The 16,789-nt window shown below is 45.4% G+C and overlaps 1 protein-coding gene across 2 annotated transcripts in view; it reads right to left on the reverse strand.

The window, feature by feature from the left end:
* The window catches only part of tenm4 (teneurin transmembrane protein 4), a gene marked incomplete at both ends in the record, with an annotated part of 136,886 nt that extends 128,721 nt beyond the window's left edge, over positions 1-8,165 (reverse strand). For both annotated transcript variants that reach the window (XM_080845311.1, XM_080845310.1), the window contains 2 exons: positions 6,615-6,887; positions 7,943-8,165. In XM_080845311.1, the coding sequence (XP_080701437.1) occupies positions 6,615-6,887; positions 7,943-8,165 (496 nt within the window). The remainder of the gene's footprint in view (positions 1-6,614; positions 6,888-7,942) is intronic.
* Between the last annotated feature and the right edge of the window lie 8,624 nt (positions 8,166-16,789).

Here is a 16,789-nt window from a genome sequence, read left to right on the forward strand (position 1 = left end):
TTCTCTACAAAAAATTAAATAAAAAATGCAAAGGTAGTTAAAGCAGGTAACAACTTGTGTCTACACTGCACTGCATGCACAGTCATGGACTTGACTGGATGGGGAATCAGAGGGCAGATTTGTCAGTCTCTCTCTCTCTCTCTCTCTCTCTCTCTCTCTCTCTCTCTCTCTCTCTCTCTCTCTCTCACTTCTCTCTCTCTCACTTCTCTCTCTCTCACTTCTCTCTCTCTCGCTTTCTCTCTCTCTCTCTCACACCTCTCTCTCTCTCTCTCTATCTCTTTCCTTCATTCCCTCTCTGACTGTCCCAAGGTCACGTCAGTAACTCCATCCCTCTGTGGTCTTGCTACCACAACACTGTTCAACATGCCCTAATGAATCCAGCTCTGTAATACAGGAAATGTCTCATCTAATTGGAAGTCTGATTTAACTTCACTCCGCGGGCTCCTAATATGGTGGCAGGGCTCCGGGGAATCAGTTCAAAGGACACAGCAAGACAGAAAGAGAGGGGGAGAGAGAGAGAGAGAGAGAGAGAGAAAGGGAGAAAGAGAGAGAGAGGGGGAGAGAGAGAGACAGAGAAAGGGAGAAAGAGAGGGGTAGCAAGAGGGGAAGAGAGAAAGAGAGAGAGAGAAAGAGAGAGAGAAAGAGAGAGAGGGGGGGAGAGAGAAAGAAAGATGCCATGCAAATGGGAGGCATGCATCAAAGAGATACCCCCCACCCCTCTTCCCTGCCTCCCCGCGCTCCAGACACCTCAGGGTGGGCGTGGTGATCGCCAAACCTAATTTGAGTTTCCAGCCGCCCACTTGCACCACACATACAGAACACAGGCCCATTTACTCATCCACAAAAAGAGCAACAAACAAAACAAAAAAACCCTAATGTTGATGCGCACACACACACACACACACCCCGCTGTGTCAAAAAGCGGTCATTTCCGTACGCAGGACACATTGCAATTACTGCTTCTACAAGCTAGATGACCTCACGAAGGGGGCAGTCGGGCTATTAGGAAAACACACACACCAATCGACACAGATTTAACCAAGTGAGAGAAAGCCATTCATCAAGCACCAGAATGCAGGTAATAATCATTTACAGCAGAGCATCAAGCAATCATTAGCCCAGGAGTGCTGTACGAGCTGAACTGAGTACGCCCAGGCACAAACACCCGACTGCCTGACTGACAATCAGTTCCCCCAAGCCTCTCATAACCTCAATCTTTCAGCAGTTCAAAGTTAAATTGTCGTTCTAAGCCTTGAAAGTGACACAACGCTTTATGTTTTCTTTATTTTTTTTCCTCTCTTCTCCCTAACAAGCGGTGGTGTGGAACAAACTGAATAGATTCAGAAACTCGACGTTCAGACCAAACTAAAAAGGCAACAATTTTCCTTCCATCTCAATATTCCAAAAAGGTAGAAATTGCCTGTCTGATCTTGCCAGCCCATTTGTAATGTTTAAACTCATTGTCCTGTGGGATAACCAAAGCAGGTGTGGGTCTCCGGGAAAGGCGCACTGTCAATTTACATGGGTAACCTTTGAAGACACGCAGCAGCAAACACGAGCAGTAGTGCTAATTAACAAACAGCAGCCTGGTGGTTTGGTGGTTGGCTTTTTTTTCTCTGACCCCTATAGCTCAACATCAATGCCGTGAGCTTTGAGCTGAACATTAAAGAGCTATCACATCTCTACATTACCTGATATAGTACATGCCCTGGAAAACTGCTGATGGATAGACCATGAACATCCAGCAAAGGGGGCGAAAAAATGTAACAGAATCAGGGAAAGCGCACAATCACTCATCCCTCCTCGAAGTCGCACCATATTATTTGCTCCCAAAGACCATTTTTCAGCCGAGCGGCTTCTGGGCCCAACACTTCCCCTTAGCAGTGCCTGGCTGAGAGTGTTGCCTCTGTGGCGTGGGTGAAAAAAACAGCAAGGTCTGGCAAATCTCTGAGGGGCACGAGGCGGCAGCAGATAACAGCGTCCCTACGGGAGCCACACCGACTGCCACTGTGGAGCCCATTGTTAGTGGTGAAAGTAAATCTGCTAGATCTCCAACTACACTCTGGTCTGTCCGAACATGAGGTCCAGCCGCAGGTGCCTGGACAAATGAGAACGTGACACAACAGTGTGTGTGTGTGTGTGTGTGTGTGTGTGTGTGTGTGTATGTGCGTGTGTGTGTGTGTGTGTGTGTGTATGGGCGTGTGTGTTGCTCATCCGAAGTCACAGAGTTAATAAAGCAACGACTTAAAAACTCCCAGTGGCTGGATGGTAAGGACATGCAATTAGATACTAATAAGCACCATTTTGCCACAGTTCCCCATGCAATTTTCAGGGCAACATTTATCGTTATATTTTTATAACAGTCCCAGTGATCTATAAGATTAATTTGTTGTGCTTTTTTCTTAGTTAAATAAATAAATTGAACCAGGGTAGAATAAATGAAAATTAGTGCAGGGTTTGGCAGCAATAGTCCCACATGCGCCGCACACGCACACACACACACACACACACACACACACACACACACACACACACACACACACACACACACACACACACACACACACACACACACACGCCAAACACACAAAACTCACCCTTCAAGGTTAATCTCCAGTAATCGCTCACAAGTCCCCTCTCTCAAACTCTAGTCACAGCTCAGAGAAGACAAAGAGCGACTGCTACGCCCTCCCCTCATTATGACCTGCACACACAGCACCACCCTCTACTCAATCCCATACAGTCTGGATGCTGGCTGAACTTGCGTCACTGGAACAGCCCATTCCTCTCCGGCGTCAGCCACTAGCCCCCGTGCCGCTTTTGAACGCCGCCCCCCTACAGTAGCTCCATGATGCTGAGTGAGACGTTTCCCTGATCAATACAGGCCCCTTTGGAGCACAGCAGGTACTGGCTCTGGAGAGGGAACACCAGTGCTCTCACACATCAATTGTCTGACTACTTCATTCAACCTCCAAAAGCATCACCTATTGGCCCCTGGAAGGCATGAGCGCCCGGCTGCAAAGCTAAAGCTAAATAGACCATACTAATCCATATGCATACATTTGGACACATGAACACACACACACACACACACACACACACACACACACACACACACACACACACACACACACACACACACACACACGTATGTATTAAATATATAAATAGCCTAGTCTAGCATGAAAAAAATTATTGGCCACTGGGTACGGCTGCAGTGGCGTTTGCCATCATAGAGAGAGGGAGATTGTGGTTGACTGTGTGTGTGTGTGTGTGTGTGTGTGTGTGTGTGTGTGTGTGTGTGTGTGTGTGTGTGTGTGTGCGCGCCACAGCTGTGTAAGGCATATCGGGCACTGCTCTAGGCACCCGTCACTTCTCCAGCGGGTGTGGCTGACTGATGACCTGGTGGTGTTGTCCCTGACGTGACTGGGCAGCAGCGATGTGCTAGAACTCCTTTCAGGGAGTCCGCAGGCTTTAGGGGTAGCCAGCCTGACCCCATTATCCCACACACATCTATACGCACACACCCACACCCACACATTTACACGCACACACACACACATCCACACATTAAAAGCACACACCCACATCCACACATTTACAGATTGGGCTGATTTGAGCTTCTAAAAAACAATACAAGATGGGCAAAGTCTCTGTTTTCTGGCAACTGAGGAAGCATATTTAACCAGGCTGTCAGGCTTTAGTCCAACCATCCTTTCCAAATAAGACAATACAAATTGGGTCATTTGCATTGCTCACCAGCAAACCATAATGCTACAAGCTAGATGCTATGTATGCATCTCAGTTTCGCTCTGGGCACAATTTGTCTGAACTGTTTCTTTCCCACTCTTTCTCTCTCTTTCTTATCATGGTTCACTGTGCTTTAGATGCAGAGGTGCTCTCATCAACTGCTCTTCAAAATTAAGGCAAAATTAAAACTTCATTACGAACGTACACGGTAAACATTCCACGACACGCAGGAATTGAGGATGTTGATTATTCAGCTAATTGGTATCAGGTACAGTTCTGCTCAGATTACTGAAAAATATTCAGGCGTGATTTAATCAGAATCGCTTTCCACAATTTGCATGTATAATACCTGAGGGTCAAGGAAGGCGCGCGCACACAGTGAGAGGGGGAAAAAACTGGCCAGCGGCGAGGAAATGCAAAAAAAAAACGGTTTGTTGACGCCAGGCAGATTAAAGCACAAGTGAGACAGCCAGCTCAATGGATTTTAATTAACTCGCCATATATGAAACGCAAGTTATTAGGCATTACCAGATTAAATGGTAAACGCAAGGAGTCTTTCTGCTTGGATGACTGGAATAAATAGCTGTTTTCAAAAATATATATTTTTAAGTCCAAATGTAGCTGTCAAAGCAACTGGCATCACAAATGCAATATGGGCATTTTCCCCTTTTTCCCCCCAAGCGATGAAGTCCACATAAATTACATAGTAGCAGATCAACGTCTACATGAAGACCCAGACCATGAGGAGGAGGTTCACTTCCCTCACGCGGTGGAGAATCGGGAAAAGCCCAGCCCACAATCTAAAGTCATACCTGTCTGTTGGGATAAGAATCTAAAGCGTACAATGGGGCTCTCTGAAATGCAAAACTGTGTTGCTGGTTTTCAGAAAAGCCCAGACGTGGAGCTATTTGCATTCAGACAGCAGGCTCTTAGAAACATCATGCTATTTTGAAGATTCTTGTTGAGGAAAAGTATACAGTGCGTGCATAGAATTTCAAATGGATGTCATACAACAAACCCTTGGTTGTTCATACACAACGGGTAGAGATACCATAATCTTGACATCCTGAATGACAACATTTAACTCAAAGATATCTATTTTACAGGGAGTGATGCCTCGTCTTCACATGCCTGCATAGTATCAGTTATGAACTAGGGGCCAGCCATTGCCATTCTCTCCAATGAAAAAGTATTCCAGAGACAGCTTTAGCATGGTAGCCTATGCGGAGCAAAATCTTCCACCTAAGGCAACAGTGCTTTGTGTGTCTGTGCTTTAGGTGGGGGTTGCTTGAGGAGCAGCCAGAGCACAGCAGATTCGACAACGGTCTTTAAAATGTAGAACAACACCTGGGCAGCTCAGGCGATGTGGCGGGTGCCGTCGTAGCGGCTTTGAGTGCTTTCTGGTTGCTTGGCATACAAATCATGAGGCAGATTTGCTTGAGCATCCACCCACGGGAGGAGTGCAGAATGAATTTAGTGAGGCGGAACCATGAGGGTGCCTCCAAAAAAATCGCATGCTTGCTAGTTACAGCCACTAAGAAAATGACAGTCAACATCCCCCTCACTGTCAGCCCCCCTCCCCTTCTGTTTAGATCAAAAACAACATCTTCCAAGACAGCTTTCATTACTATATCGTTTTTTTCTCTGATGAGTTTGTTTGTTTATTTCATATTGCTGACTGGCTTTCTACTGACTTACATGCCCTGCACTTGACACGTTTCACCAAAGGCACAGTGATCTTCTGGGCTGGTTCCCGGCCTCATTGGCCCCTGGGGAGCCGTTTACCCGGCCTGAGAACCAGGAAGACAGACAAGACGAGCCGGCTCCTTTATCTGGAGCAGTGATGTCATCAGCATCACCTGCCACAAGCCAGTGAGGGCAGGACTAACCATGGCCCTATGGATAATTGCTGTCTTTGAGCGAGTGACAGAGGGAGGCAGCAACACCAATACTAGGAACTAGGGACCAGGTGAGAGTTGACACACGTCTTAAAAATGAAGCTATATTGTGAAGATTTTGTAAATCGCCTTATTTGATATAAATATTCTGACTTGATTCTAGCGCATAAGCAGCAGGATTTAAACAACTGTCACAACCGTCACAACCATCACAACCGTCACAGGGTTTATGTTACTACAGGACAAAATTTCACAGTTCAGGAGTATTAATAATTGGTGTGTAATGTATCTCTTCCGTGTATGCATTAATGCACTAAAAATGACAGGGACAGCATTAAAATGAACCTATTATACATGGCCACTTTGAACCTTTTTTTAAACAGCAGCTCTTGACAAGTTAAAGGAGATTCAGGATTATGGAAAAGGCCACTCTTTATGCAAGATAAACATCAACATCCGCTTCAAACCAGAGAGAAATTCAAGCTCCCTTGTCAAAGAAAGTACTTCAACAAGCAGAGCCAAAACACTGAAAATTAAGGAAACTGTTTAAAAATTGCCAGCCGGATGACCGTCATTGCCTCTCTTGTCACCATCATACTTCACTGAGAGTGTTTTGCTTTCCCTACAAGCCTCCAGAGATACGCTCCTGAAAGCTCTTGGGGGGAAGAAAAAATAACATGTGGCACGACTTGCGTTTGGACCCAAATTTCTGCAGACAAGTGTGTCACCCAGGGTGAAAATACATCCCAGCTAAAGTGAGTGATTACACAGTGACTCAGCCAGCCTGCAGAGTGTAAAGCCTCGTCCAGTTTTAGTAGTGCATATGTTTTAGAGTCAAAACAGAGAGAAGATTCCAAAACTGGTGTATTAAAATAAGAAGGAGAGGAGTAGAAACAAGAAACAAGTAACCATCATTAAACAGGAACAAAACACCCAAAAAGGGAGGTAAAAAAAGAGAAGCCTTACCATTCTCCGTGTTCTCATGTTCAGTGTCGGTCAGCGTTAAGTTGGAGTTGGCCCTGCTGGACAGGCAGGAGCTGCGGCCTGATTTGGTGTTCTGCCGGCCCCACAGCCGGACCGCATGCTCCGGGGACATTATGCCGTCGGTCTCAGTGTCGGCGTCCGAGCCCACGCTCACAGAGTAATCGCGGTGGGGCAGGCCCAGATCCGTCCGGTAGGCCGCCACATGAGAGGGGACCGCCTCGGCAAAGGCCAGATCACGGAGAGAGAAGTCTGCCCCTGCAACGAGCAAGTACAACAATACATACCAAAATACATACATATATACATACATACATGAAATCGTACATGAATACATACATAAATACATACATGAATACATACATACACAACCCTGGAGAGGTACACATAAGGAGGATCTAAAGAAAATACTGGATTTTCTGTTCAGAAACCTACACTTAAAAGATTAGTTTGAACCAATAACTATAATACTGATCTAGGGGCATGAATAAATAAATAAATAAAATAACTGACATCCACAACCCTTCAGATTACACTTTGTTGGAGTGCTTTGTTGGGATTTGTATTAGGATTTTATAATAAAGATTTTATTACTGCTCTTTTAAAAAAGGGTGCAACAGTGCAACAGCTTTTCCATGACTTGCACATTCCTATGATTATAACAGGAAGCTGCTCCGAAGACGAAGCATACAAAAAGCACCAGAGTGCTAGTGTGATCGAGAGCCACAATGCATTTAGTATTCATGGGGAGTAAAGAGGTTTGTGAGCGGATGCTTTTTTTTTCCAGGTCGCCATCATCTGGACACATTAGAAGGTCATAAAAGACATCAGAGAGCCTTGACACACCTAACCTCCTCGTTAAATTCAGGCTAAAGTAATGTCAGGTCTACGGCGGCGTAATAAGAACTCCTTTTTATCCCCTGGAAGTTTTTTAGATGGTCACGAGCAAAGGATAGCCTACATTAAATCCTGATCAAATATCACACACAGTTCTTCTTAATTGCCTGAATGAGATGGCTTTCTGAACCATTTCAGTAGGACATGCCACAGCAACTAAAGAGCACCTTCCTTATAATTGTTAAAGGCCTTTCATGTCAACCATGTAATGCATACCTACAGTACAGCCATCCATCAAAGTCTTTTAATACAGGCTAGAATCCCATGCCAATCAAAGATTAAATACCATTTATATACCATATTTTAAACACCTCATGTATAAATATGTGTATAAAATGAAATATAATATACACACGTTCTCATACTCATGGTAGGAATTCACACGGGTGGCAGCAGTGGGATCGATCATTCCTTACCTTGCCTGCAGAATTCGTCAACCTCATGGTGCACCACCTCTTTGACCCTGCTTCCATAGGCCAGCCTGGAGTCTTGGTCGAAGGCCTTGAGCGTCTCGCTGGAGCTGTAGGACTTGGGATTAATCTTTCCGTCTTCGCTGTCGGCTGAAGAGCTTGTGTAGCGGCGCTCCGACTCCCTTCTGGAGGTCAGCGAGCGGTAAGGTCTGCGTTCCTTCACTTCCATGGCAACGTCTTCTCTTTTGTCAACATCAAAAGGTAAGTGACTGAGTTCAGACCCAGAAATGCTGTGGCAGGACAAAGAAAGGACAAAAGAAAAAAGTTCTATGTTAGAATTCTTCACTCTCACAGTATATGCCTTGTCGTTGCCAGGTACAATTTTCCCCTGGTTACATTTTTCCACTTAAATACTTGAACAGTTTGAGTGAGAAATTGCCATTTATTTTGGCTCACAACCTTCTCTGTAAAATGATCCCCTGGAAAGCACTACATTCATATATTTCAGTGACAGCCGAGAACGCACTTTGGGCATGCATTTAATTACAGCCATCTCAATTGGCTATACCTGAAAAAGGATAGACTACAGGGAAGTTCCTTCCTCTACCTCCTTTCACGTGGACCTGAAAGATCTCCATTTCCAGAGCGTCACAATGAACTGGTTGTAGGAATAAGTAAGCGTTTGTCATTTATTTCTTAAGGACATTTCACGCAGACCACACCTCTCCATCTATAATTTAATTTATTTTTAGTTGGGAATATGCTGCTTTTAGGCATATTGCTTTGGAAACATGCTTCTTCTGCAAGAATTTTAATCAAACACTTAGAACATTCTTCAGCTAACAGACACCAAAATGATTACACTTCCCTTCTGGACATGAATTCACAGTGACCGTAATACTGTATTATTAAGACACCAGGGACAGTTGTATGATTCACTATTTTTGATATCGCTTTGATGCTTTTCCAAAGCGCACAAGGCATGCCTAGGGACCCGTGCAGCGGTGCACCACCCACACAGCAGTTGCTGCAAAGACAGCAGTTAGCGATAGGAGAACCAGCAGGATTACATTTTTATAAAATACTGCTCAACAAATCTTACTCTCATAAAGTTTACGATCCGAGTCCCCCACAAATATTCCCTTTTATGTGCCACAGACAAAATGCTGCAATCCAAGCAGCTTTAAAAGTGGCAGGTGTCCTTCCACAGATTGCACTGTTTATAACACATGAATCACCCGAGGCGCCAAAGTGGACAGCCCCACAAACTGCTGAGAATATTGAGCCAGCAGGGGTGGTTAAAGTCAGACTTACTCATAAACCTATGATAGATAATGTTCAATAAAAACGCGGAAGGGGAAGAGAACAATTAATTAAAACCTATTGGAAAATAATTTACGTCTGCACTAACAAACATTTGGGGAATAAAACAACTACGCTCTGGCGCTATTGAGCCCATTTGAAAGGCTAATTAACCTGCTTAACTTGCTAAGCAATTTGCTGAATTCAACAAATTGGCCAGCCAAGACGGCAGTGGGGTAGAAAAATTAGGGCAATATGCAGAGACTTTAATTACGCCACAGCATATGCTAATCTGATTTTGCAGGTGATATTTACTGGCTAGGAAAACAAAATGGCCTGTCTCTAATGGAAACAGTGTCTGCAGCGACAGCACAGCCTTTTTCGCTTAGTATGGTTATATGGTCTAGATAACAATTTATAGGAGCTGGGCCATGCCTTGGCAAGTTATCACAAAGGTTCTGGAGCTATTGGGAGGGCTTAAAGCACGTCAATGTGGATTTATGAAGTTGATTAGAGGATAGGTCATTGTTTTCTCTAAGGCTCACTAAAGGTAGAGATTTCCCCAGCCTGATTCATTTAATTTGCTCCAGTTCGACATAGCAGGGTCTTTGTTCTAAATCAAGTGTGTCACACAACTCAGGGTAAATTATCTCGAATTGATTCCCTCTCATGCACTGTGCATTTCTTTGTTCATTTGACTCATATGTAGCACAACGGTCCGTTATATGAAAATCAATTTTGAACCATGGCTATGGATTAAGGAGCAGGGGATAAGAACAGACTTATGCCGGGGTCGCAAAAATCGCTAGCCCGACATCTCGGGATAATCAAGTTCAGTAATCAAATGTAACAACACCCCGTCCAACAGCCTATCAGAAAAAAGAATCCCTTCTTTACTTGCCTTCTCTGCTGTTTTGACTTGCTATTTGGAGAAAAAACGAATATAGGAGTTGTCTACTACACCGTTAAACCAATATAGGCTATATACTATTTTACCGAAATAATACCATGAAGGATTGTAGAGACCCCTCTCTCCCTATGGTTTGTTATGATTGCGCCGGACAGGTCCTCATGGTGATGATATGAAGGTTATAGGCAACAGTTTACAAATACATGGTCAAAAGGCAACCAGTCAGGAGAAAAAGAAAAAAACTGCAATATAAAGCAGTTGTTGTTTAAATTTGAATGTGTTAATTCTTAAAATACTGGAACAAAAATGGCCAACAGCAGCCCTGAAAAGAACCGAAGAGGATGAGCAAACTTAATAAGATGCATAATGATGATTTTTAATGATTATGTAAATGTAAAGGTTTTTATTGCTTTCTCGAATATATCTATCTTTCAAGTCTCCAACATCCAAAATAGTCTTTTTTATTTGAGCTATTTCATTAAGGGCAATTTTAATCTGAAGAATGCCTGCCCAAAAGGTTATCAGGACTTAGAAACTTTGTGAGTCCTGTACACTTAAGCAAGTGATAGAAAAATGTTGACTTGATGACTTTATTTCTTCTCAAAAAAACTCAAATGTGACATGAACGACAAGCCCATTTTTCAAGAACAAAGATTTATAAACTGAACTGACACTGCAATGCACAGGGAAATAGAATTTAGTGTTTTAGTAAGGAACTTAGTATTCAGGACAATATGTCAGTTCAGTTCAGACTAGGCTTTTCTGTCAGAGGATAAGCCTTTTAAGTCCACTGTACTATAATTGTGTGGGATAGATCCGTAATCCACAGTAAACTATATCTACCCCCCGCTCCCAACCCCAACCCCTACCCTAACTCTAACCCCCTTCATAATAAAAGGTCTTTATTGGAGGCGGCTTTGTGGAGCTGGGGTCACCTTTTGTACGGCCTGACAGCTGAAAAGATGCCAGTGATTAATGACTTTTGGGGACCTCTATACCAGGACCTCCGCTGCTGACAAAAACAGCTTTTGTCTTCGTTACAAAAAATGTCCGAAGTGTACTTAAGGCAGCTGCTTGTGCATTTTGGAGCCATTTTCCTTTTTGGACTGCTAATTCTTCTGCTTTTCACCCAGTCTCCAACAGCCTCTCTAGGCCATGCAAATTGAAATGGAACCAAAGACAGCCCCCTAACCCCCCCCCCCCCCCCTCCTTCTGAAGTTTGAGGGTGTTCTGTAGAGCTCCATTGTTTCAAAGGTTCCAAGGAGCTCTACTCTAAGGGGCAGCCATGTCTCCTTTGCATATTGCTTCCTCTCCATTGTAATTTGGCTGGTGCACCCAGGGTTCGTACCTTAAGGGCCATGGGAAAAGGCAGTCCAACCCTTCAGCAAAGAGAAAAGCAACACATACACATGTCAAATACATACATGTGGGTTAGGTATATGTCTCTTATTTGGCAGGAGTGATATGATGGTTGAATTGTATGCTATATACTGTACAAGGATTCCACTTCTGTCTCAACTTCGAATTTCGAATTTCGACAGCAAGAATAAATACTAAACAGAAAGAAAATTGTGAGAGGTGGGCAAATGAAGGTAGATAAAACACAATGACAGCCACACAAACACACACACACACACACAGATCCAAGACTTAATTACAAAAAGTCTTTACGGAGGCAGATAATGAATGACTACCACTATTCTGAAACTCAAAGACTTGAGATAGCCATCTTGCGCTATTGTTTCAAAGACAGCTGCTCCACTCCCACTCGCGAGAGAGGAGGGGGCTTAAAGCCCAGACATAACTATAAAAATGATCCGCTGCTCACTTTCAGTTTCCTAATAAATAAGAAATACACCCGATGGGGTCAGGTTTCCATACAAAAACACGATCACATCTCTGACGTACAGCCGAACGCTCACATGTGTAAGATTAGGTTAGATCTGCTCAGCAGACTTGAGTAGGGGGAGGGCGGAGATGCTTCTGTCATCATTATGACTGCAGAACGCGATTATAGATTTCTTGTTTGGCCCTGCATCTCCCCTCCTGTGCTCACAGAAAGAAAAGAAAGAAAAAAAAAAAAAACATACGTACACGGCGCAGCGGTTTCCGAGGTCGGAATCGACAAAGGCATGGGTAAATGGTATCAAACTGCTGTCAATATCTCTACTGAGGGGGAAATGAATAAATAACGAAATAAATAAATAAATAAATAAATAGCAACCCAACAACAAAAACAAGGGCAGCTCCCGCATCCGCGTCAGCACCATCCACTAAGACATGTGGTCATTCATTAAGGCTGCCTGGGAAGAGAGACGGAAGCTCACACAGAGAGGATGATGCCCTGTGGGGGGGGGGGGGGGCCTGCAGCCTTTGGGTGGGTGGGTGGGTGGGGAGGGGGGGCCTGCAGCCTTTGGGTGGGTGGGTGGTGAGGGGGGGCCGTGGTGGGGAGATTTATGGATGGTAGTATCTTTTGCAAATGGAGGCTGTCATTAAATTAGGCCCCGAGAGTAATTCTTTCCTGCTATTGGGCCATGACACGGTCCTTGCCTGGGAGCGCTGATGGCGTATCACATTCATGAGTCCCCTTTACCACGTGGCTATTTTGATCCATGTCAGGCCTCCAGATATTAATGGAAATGCACTTTTCAATCATATGGAAAGGACATGTTTTTGTAAATTACTATGATTACACACAAGCTTTTAACACCGTCTGTGATTTACGGTGGCGGCCAGGGACATTAGACAGTACTAAGAAGATCAGCAGGGTGAAATTTCATTTACTCTTCGACGATGGAGTGCAAGGTCAGAGCAGGCTCTATGCCAATGACATTTGCAGCAGCACCCCGTTTGGGGTTTGTTATAATTTTTCATAAAGTGAGTAATCCTTCCGCATCATTAAACAATGCGTTGAGCTAAAAGCTAAAACAAGTGGACCTTCAATCCTGGAGGCTGAATCATCTGCACTAGAGCTGAGGCGCTTTGGGGTCGAATCGATCAGGAAACTCCACCTCAGGAAAAATGAAATGAAAACATGCAATGCAGCGAATGGAAACCAAAGGAGCTTAAAATAAAATAAAAAAAACAGATATACATTGGGTGACATCCCCTTGAAGGTCAATAACCATATGAGGTTTGTTCACATGTACTGTATGTTTACTGCTTTGTGAGTTTGTGTCTCTGCGTATCGTTCTTATTTATTCTAGTCTTGCATTCTCTGTCTCTCTCTCTCTCTTTCACTTTCTCTCTCTCTAGCTCTCTCACACTCGCTGCCGCTTACTCTCACTCTCTCTCTTACTCTCACTCTCTCTCTCACTCTCTCTCTCTCTCTCTCTCACTCTCTCTCTCTCTCTCTCTGTCTCTCTCTCTCTCCCTCTCCCTGTCTCTCTCTCTCTCTGTCTCTCTCTCTCTCTCTCTCTCTCTGTCTCTCTGTCTCTCTCTCTCTGTCTCTCTCTCTCTCCCTATCTCAAAGACTTTGCAAGCTGGACGTTCTTCATTTAGGGCCCATTTCATCACTAAGAACAGAGGCCGAATTAGATTTGCCAAGGGTTTATTTAAAGTTAAAAATAGAAGCATCAAGCGACACAAATCCAGCCCAGGGCACCCGCCTTGAAAAGCAGAAAACATCTGTACACCATGCAGATTTCTTTCATATTCGTTGGTAATTGATTTCCTGAGAGACCACATCATTCCGAAAGCCAAGAGGCGATAAAAGTTGCTTTTCATTTTTAGCCTGTAATCCCTTTGGCACTACCCTTTTATAGAAAGATTACATAACAGCCTTCTCTCCACCAAAAATAACAAGAGCCAGTCTTAGAATTCTGTGGAGGAGATCTCCACAGCGAACCTGCCTATGCACACACCCTACTAACCAAGCCGACCCCCCGCATTCCATGCCAGTTTCCTCACGGCACATCAACAGCTACGGTTCATCAAGAGCCTTTTGTTCGTGTGGAAAAGGTGGCTCTTCCACCACGCTGGTGTCAGATTCTGAGGCGAGCCCTCGAGGGAGCTGATCAGAGGTGGCACCGTCATTAGGATAATGTCATTGTCACTTCCAGCTGCAGTTAACAGCCCCCCAGTTTGCCAGCACTGGCCTCTGCAATCTCCCAGGGCCACAGTGAGAGGGAGCGGGGGATGGATGGGGAGGAGAGGAGAGGAGAGGAGGGATGGGGGGAAGGACGGGAATGGTTTCCAAACAGCTCTTTGAGTAAGCCTCTAAGCTGCCAGCAGGCACCACTTACTCTCTTTTGGTGGTTCCATTCATAGCACTACTCACTGCCGCAAAACCCCCTTGGGTCAACAGAAAAGGTGTGTTTTCAATAGGAGAGAATTTGGGAGTGGGAGTGGGAGGGGGGTGGTGGAAAGAAAGCGAGTAACTTAGCAGGAGTACAGTGGTGCTGGTGGTGCCAGTACGTACGTATGTGTGTGTGTGTGTGTGAGTGTGGTGGGATGGCTAAATAGCTTACCATTCCACTTCCACTCATTTCAGGGGACCTGAGACGGGTGGAATGTGTGTGTGTGTGTGTGTGTTTGTGTGTTTGTTTGTGTGTGTGTGTGTGTGTGTGTGTGTGTGTGTGTGTGTGTGTGTGTGTGTTTTTGTGTGTGTTTTCGTGTGTGTTTTCGTGTGTGTGTGTGTGTGTGTGTGTGTGTGTGTGTGATAGTAGGATTGGGTGGGGCGGGGCGGTTTACTGGTGAGTTCCTTCGCGACTGGCCTCCTTCCCTTCAGGAATCAAAGAGGAGCCCCCCCGCCAGCGCATAAAACAGAATCTGTCAAAAGCCCGAACATAAACAAAAGTAGCCCGAGACCACGGCTGCTGCTGCAAACCCCCTGCTAGTAATCGCTGCTAGCCATTCAAGGTTTAGAGCCCGACGTAGAGGAGAGACACAGCAAGCAAGAGCAGAGCCGAGCCGAGCGGAGCAGCATGAGACACAGAGAGTGAGGGAGGGAGAGCGAGGAGGAGAGGGAACGAGTGAGGAAGACCTAGAGCCAGTGAAAATGATAGAGAGAGAGAGAGAGAGAGAGTGGCAGGGCACAGCATGAGAACGAGAGAAAGCGTACGCAGAGAGAGAGAGAGAGAGAGCGTACGCAGAAAGGGAGAGCGTAGGCAGAGAGAGAGAGAGAGCGTGAGCAGAGAGGGAGTAATGCTTTCCATGCGGCTCAGTAAATAACAGGGGGGCTTGGCTGCACATGATGTACACCCCTGACCTTGAGTGTGTGGACCGGCGGAACGTTAACAACACCGCGTACGAGCGACCGCCGAAAAATGTCTGCTTATCCATTAACAACACAGCAGCAAAAAGGTGCCATAAATTTGCCCTTTCACGAGAGGGGCTTACCGCTTCAAGACAGGTGGGAGGAGGCGTCACTGGAGCGAGAGGAAGAGAGAGAGACAGAGAGGTAGAGAGTGAGAGAATCAGAGAGAGAGAGAGAGAGAGAGGAAGAGAGAGAGAGAGAGAGGTAGAGTAAGACTGGAAGACAGAGGAGTGGGAAGTGGGATAGCATCATTAGCATATTATCAAAAAGCGCAAAAGCATTGCTGAAATAATCTGTCCCAGCCCCCACATTCCTAAATTCTTTAGACTGCTACCAGCCACAAATAAAGGCAGTAAAATGTCTGACGAAACCGACAAACATAGAGCAGGACCAGTAGAGAAAAGACAGCAGGCTTTGGCCCACTCACCCATGGCAACTGTCTTATGCTGCGAGAAAATCCCACAGGAGGCATGAGGACAGGTGGGGGGTGTTTGGCTGTACTCAATCCTCATTAGAGACCTCCATTATGGCTCATTACAGCGTCAGTTGCGCTGGCTCTGCCTTCCAACGACCCTTGCTGGAATGAAACCAACCCTAATACCAGCTAAGCAATAATAAACTCGACATAATCCCACCACCATCACCAGTGCTTGAGGCGTGCTGTGGCCGCTCCAGTCCGAGCTCGACAGTCACCAGCTCCCGAGATGTTGACTTAACGGGGGGCCTCCCCTGCCCCCGGTGCCACAGCCCTCAATGAGATTAGCACAAGTAAAGAGGGGCGGCTAACTCCCTCTGCTCTCGCCTCCTGATCCACTGCATTCAGTGCAAACAGCTAGCCTCGAGCCCAGTAGCCGGGCCCTCACAGTGCTTCACTGCACGGGAAACCACAACGATTCGACCACACCTTATTAACATTCACACGGAGATCCGTAATTATTCTACTTTACAACAAACAACTAATTTCCGATCGCAAGCAGAGTGGTTTACATCACAGGAAACACAGGTTCTTATGCGGGAAGTCTACCTGCCATGCAATTGTAGAGAAAAAGGTGTTGCTTTTAAGGAACTTCTCTATACATTGAACTCCCACTTATCACACCCCAGCATTGTGCTGACCAAACCATGTTTGTGCTTAGAATTAAATTAACAAAGTGATTTTGCCACGATCTTAAATTAGCTTTAGGTAATGCGCAGTGGAGTGTTGCCAGCCATGTTGGCTATCAGTGAAATTAGGGTCCTGTGAGCACAGAGGCGCCACGCCCGTAAAGCACGGTTCCAGCTGTCTCCTGCAGTACGGGATCATGAAGGAGGGTTTCTCGAGTCTTTCATTGCTATCGCGCCGGTGTGAAGGCTGGGCCAAGGTAGAGCAGGGAAACATGCGACT

This window comes from Sprattus sprattus (genome assembly GCF_963457725.1).
Source record: "Sprattus sprattus genome assembly, chromosome: 9".
Lineage (NCBI taxonomy): Eukaryota > Metazoa > Chordata > Actinopteri > Clupeiformes > Clupeidae > Sprattus > Sprattus sprattus.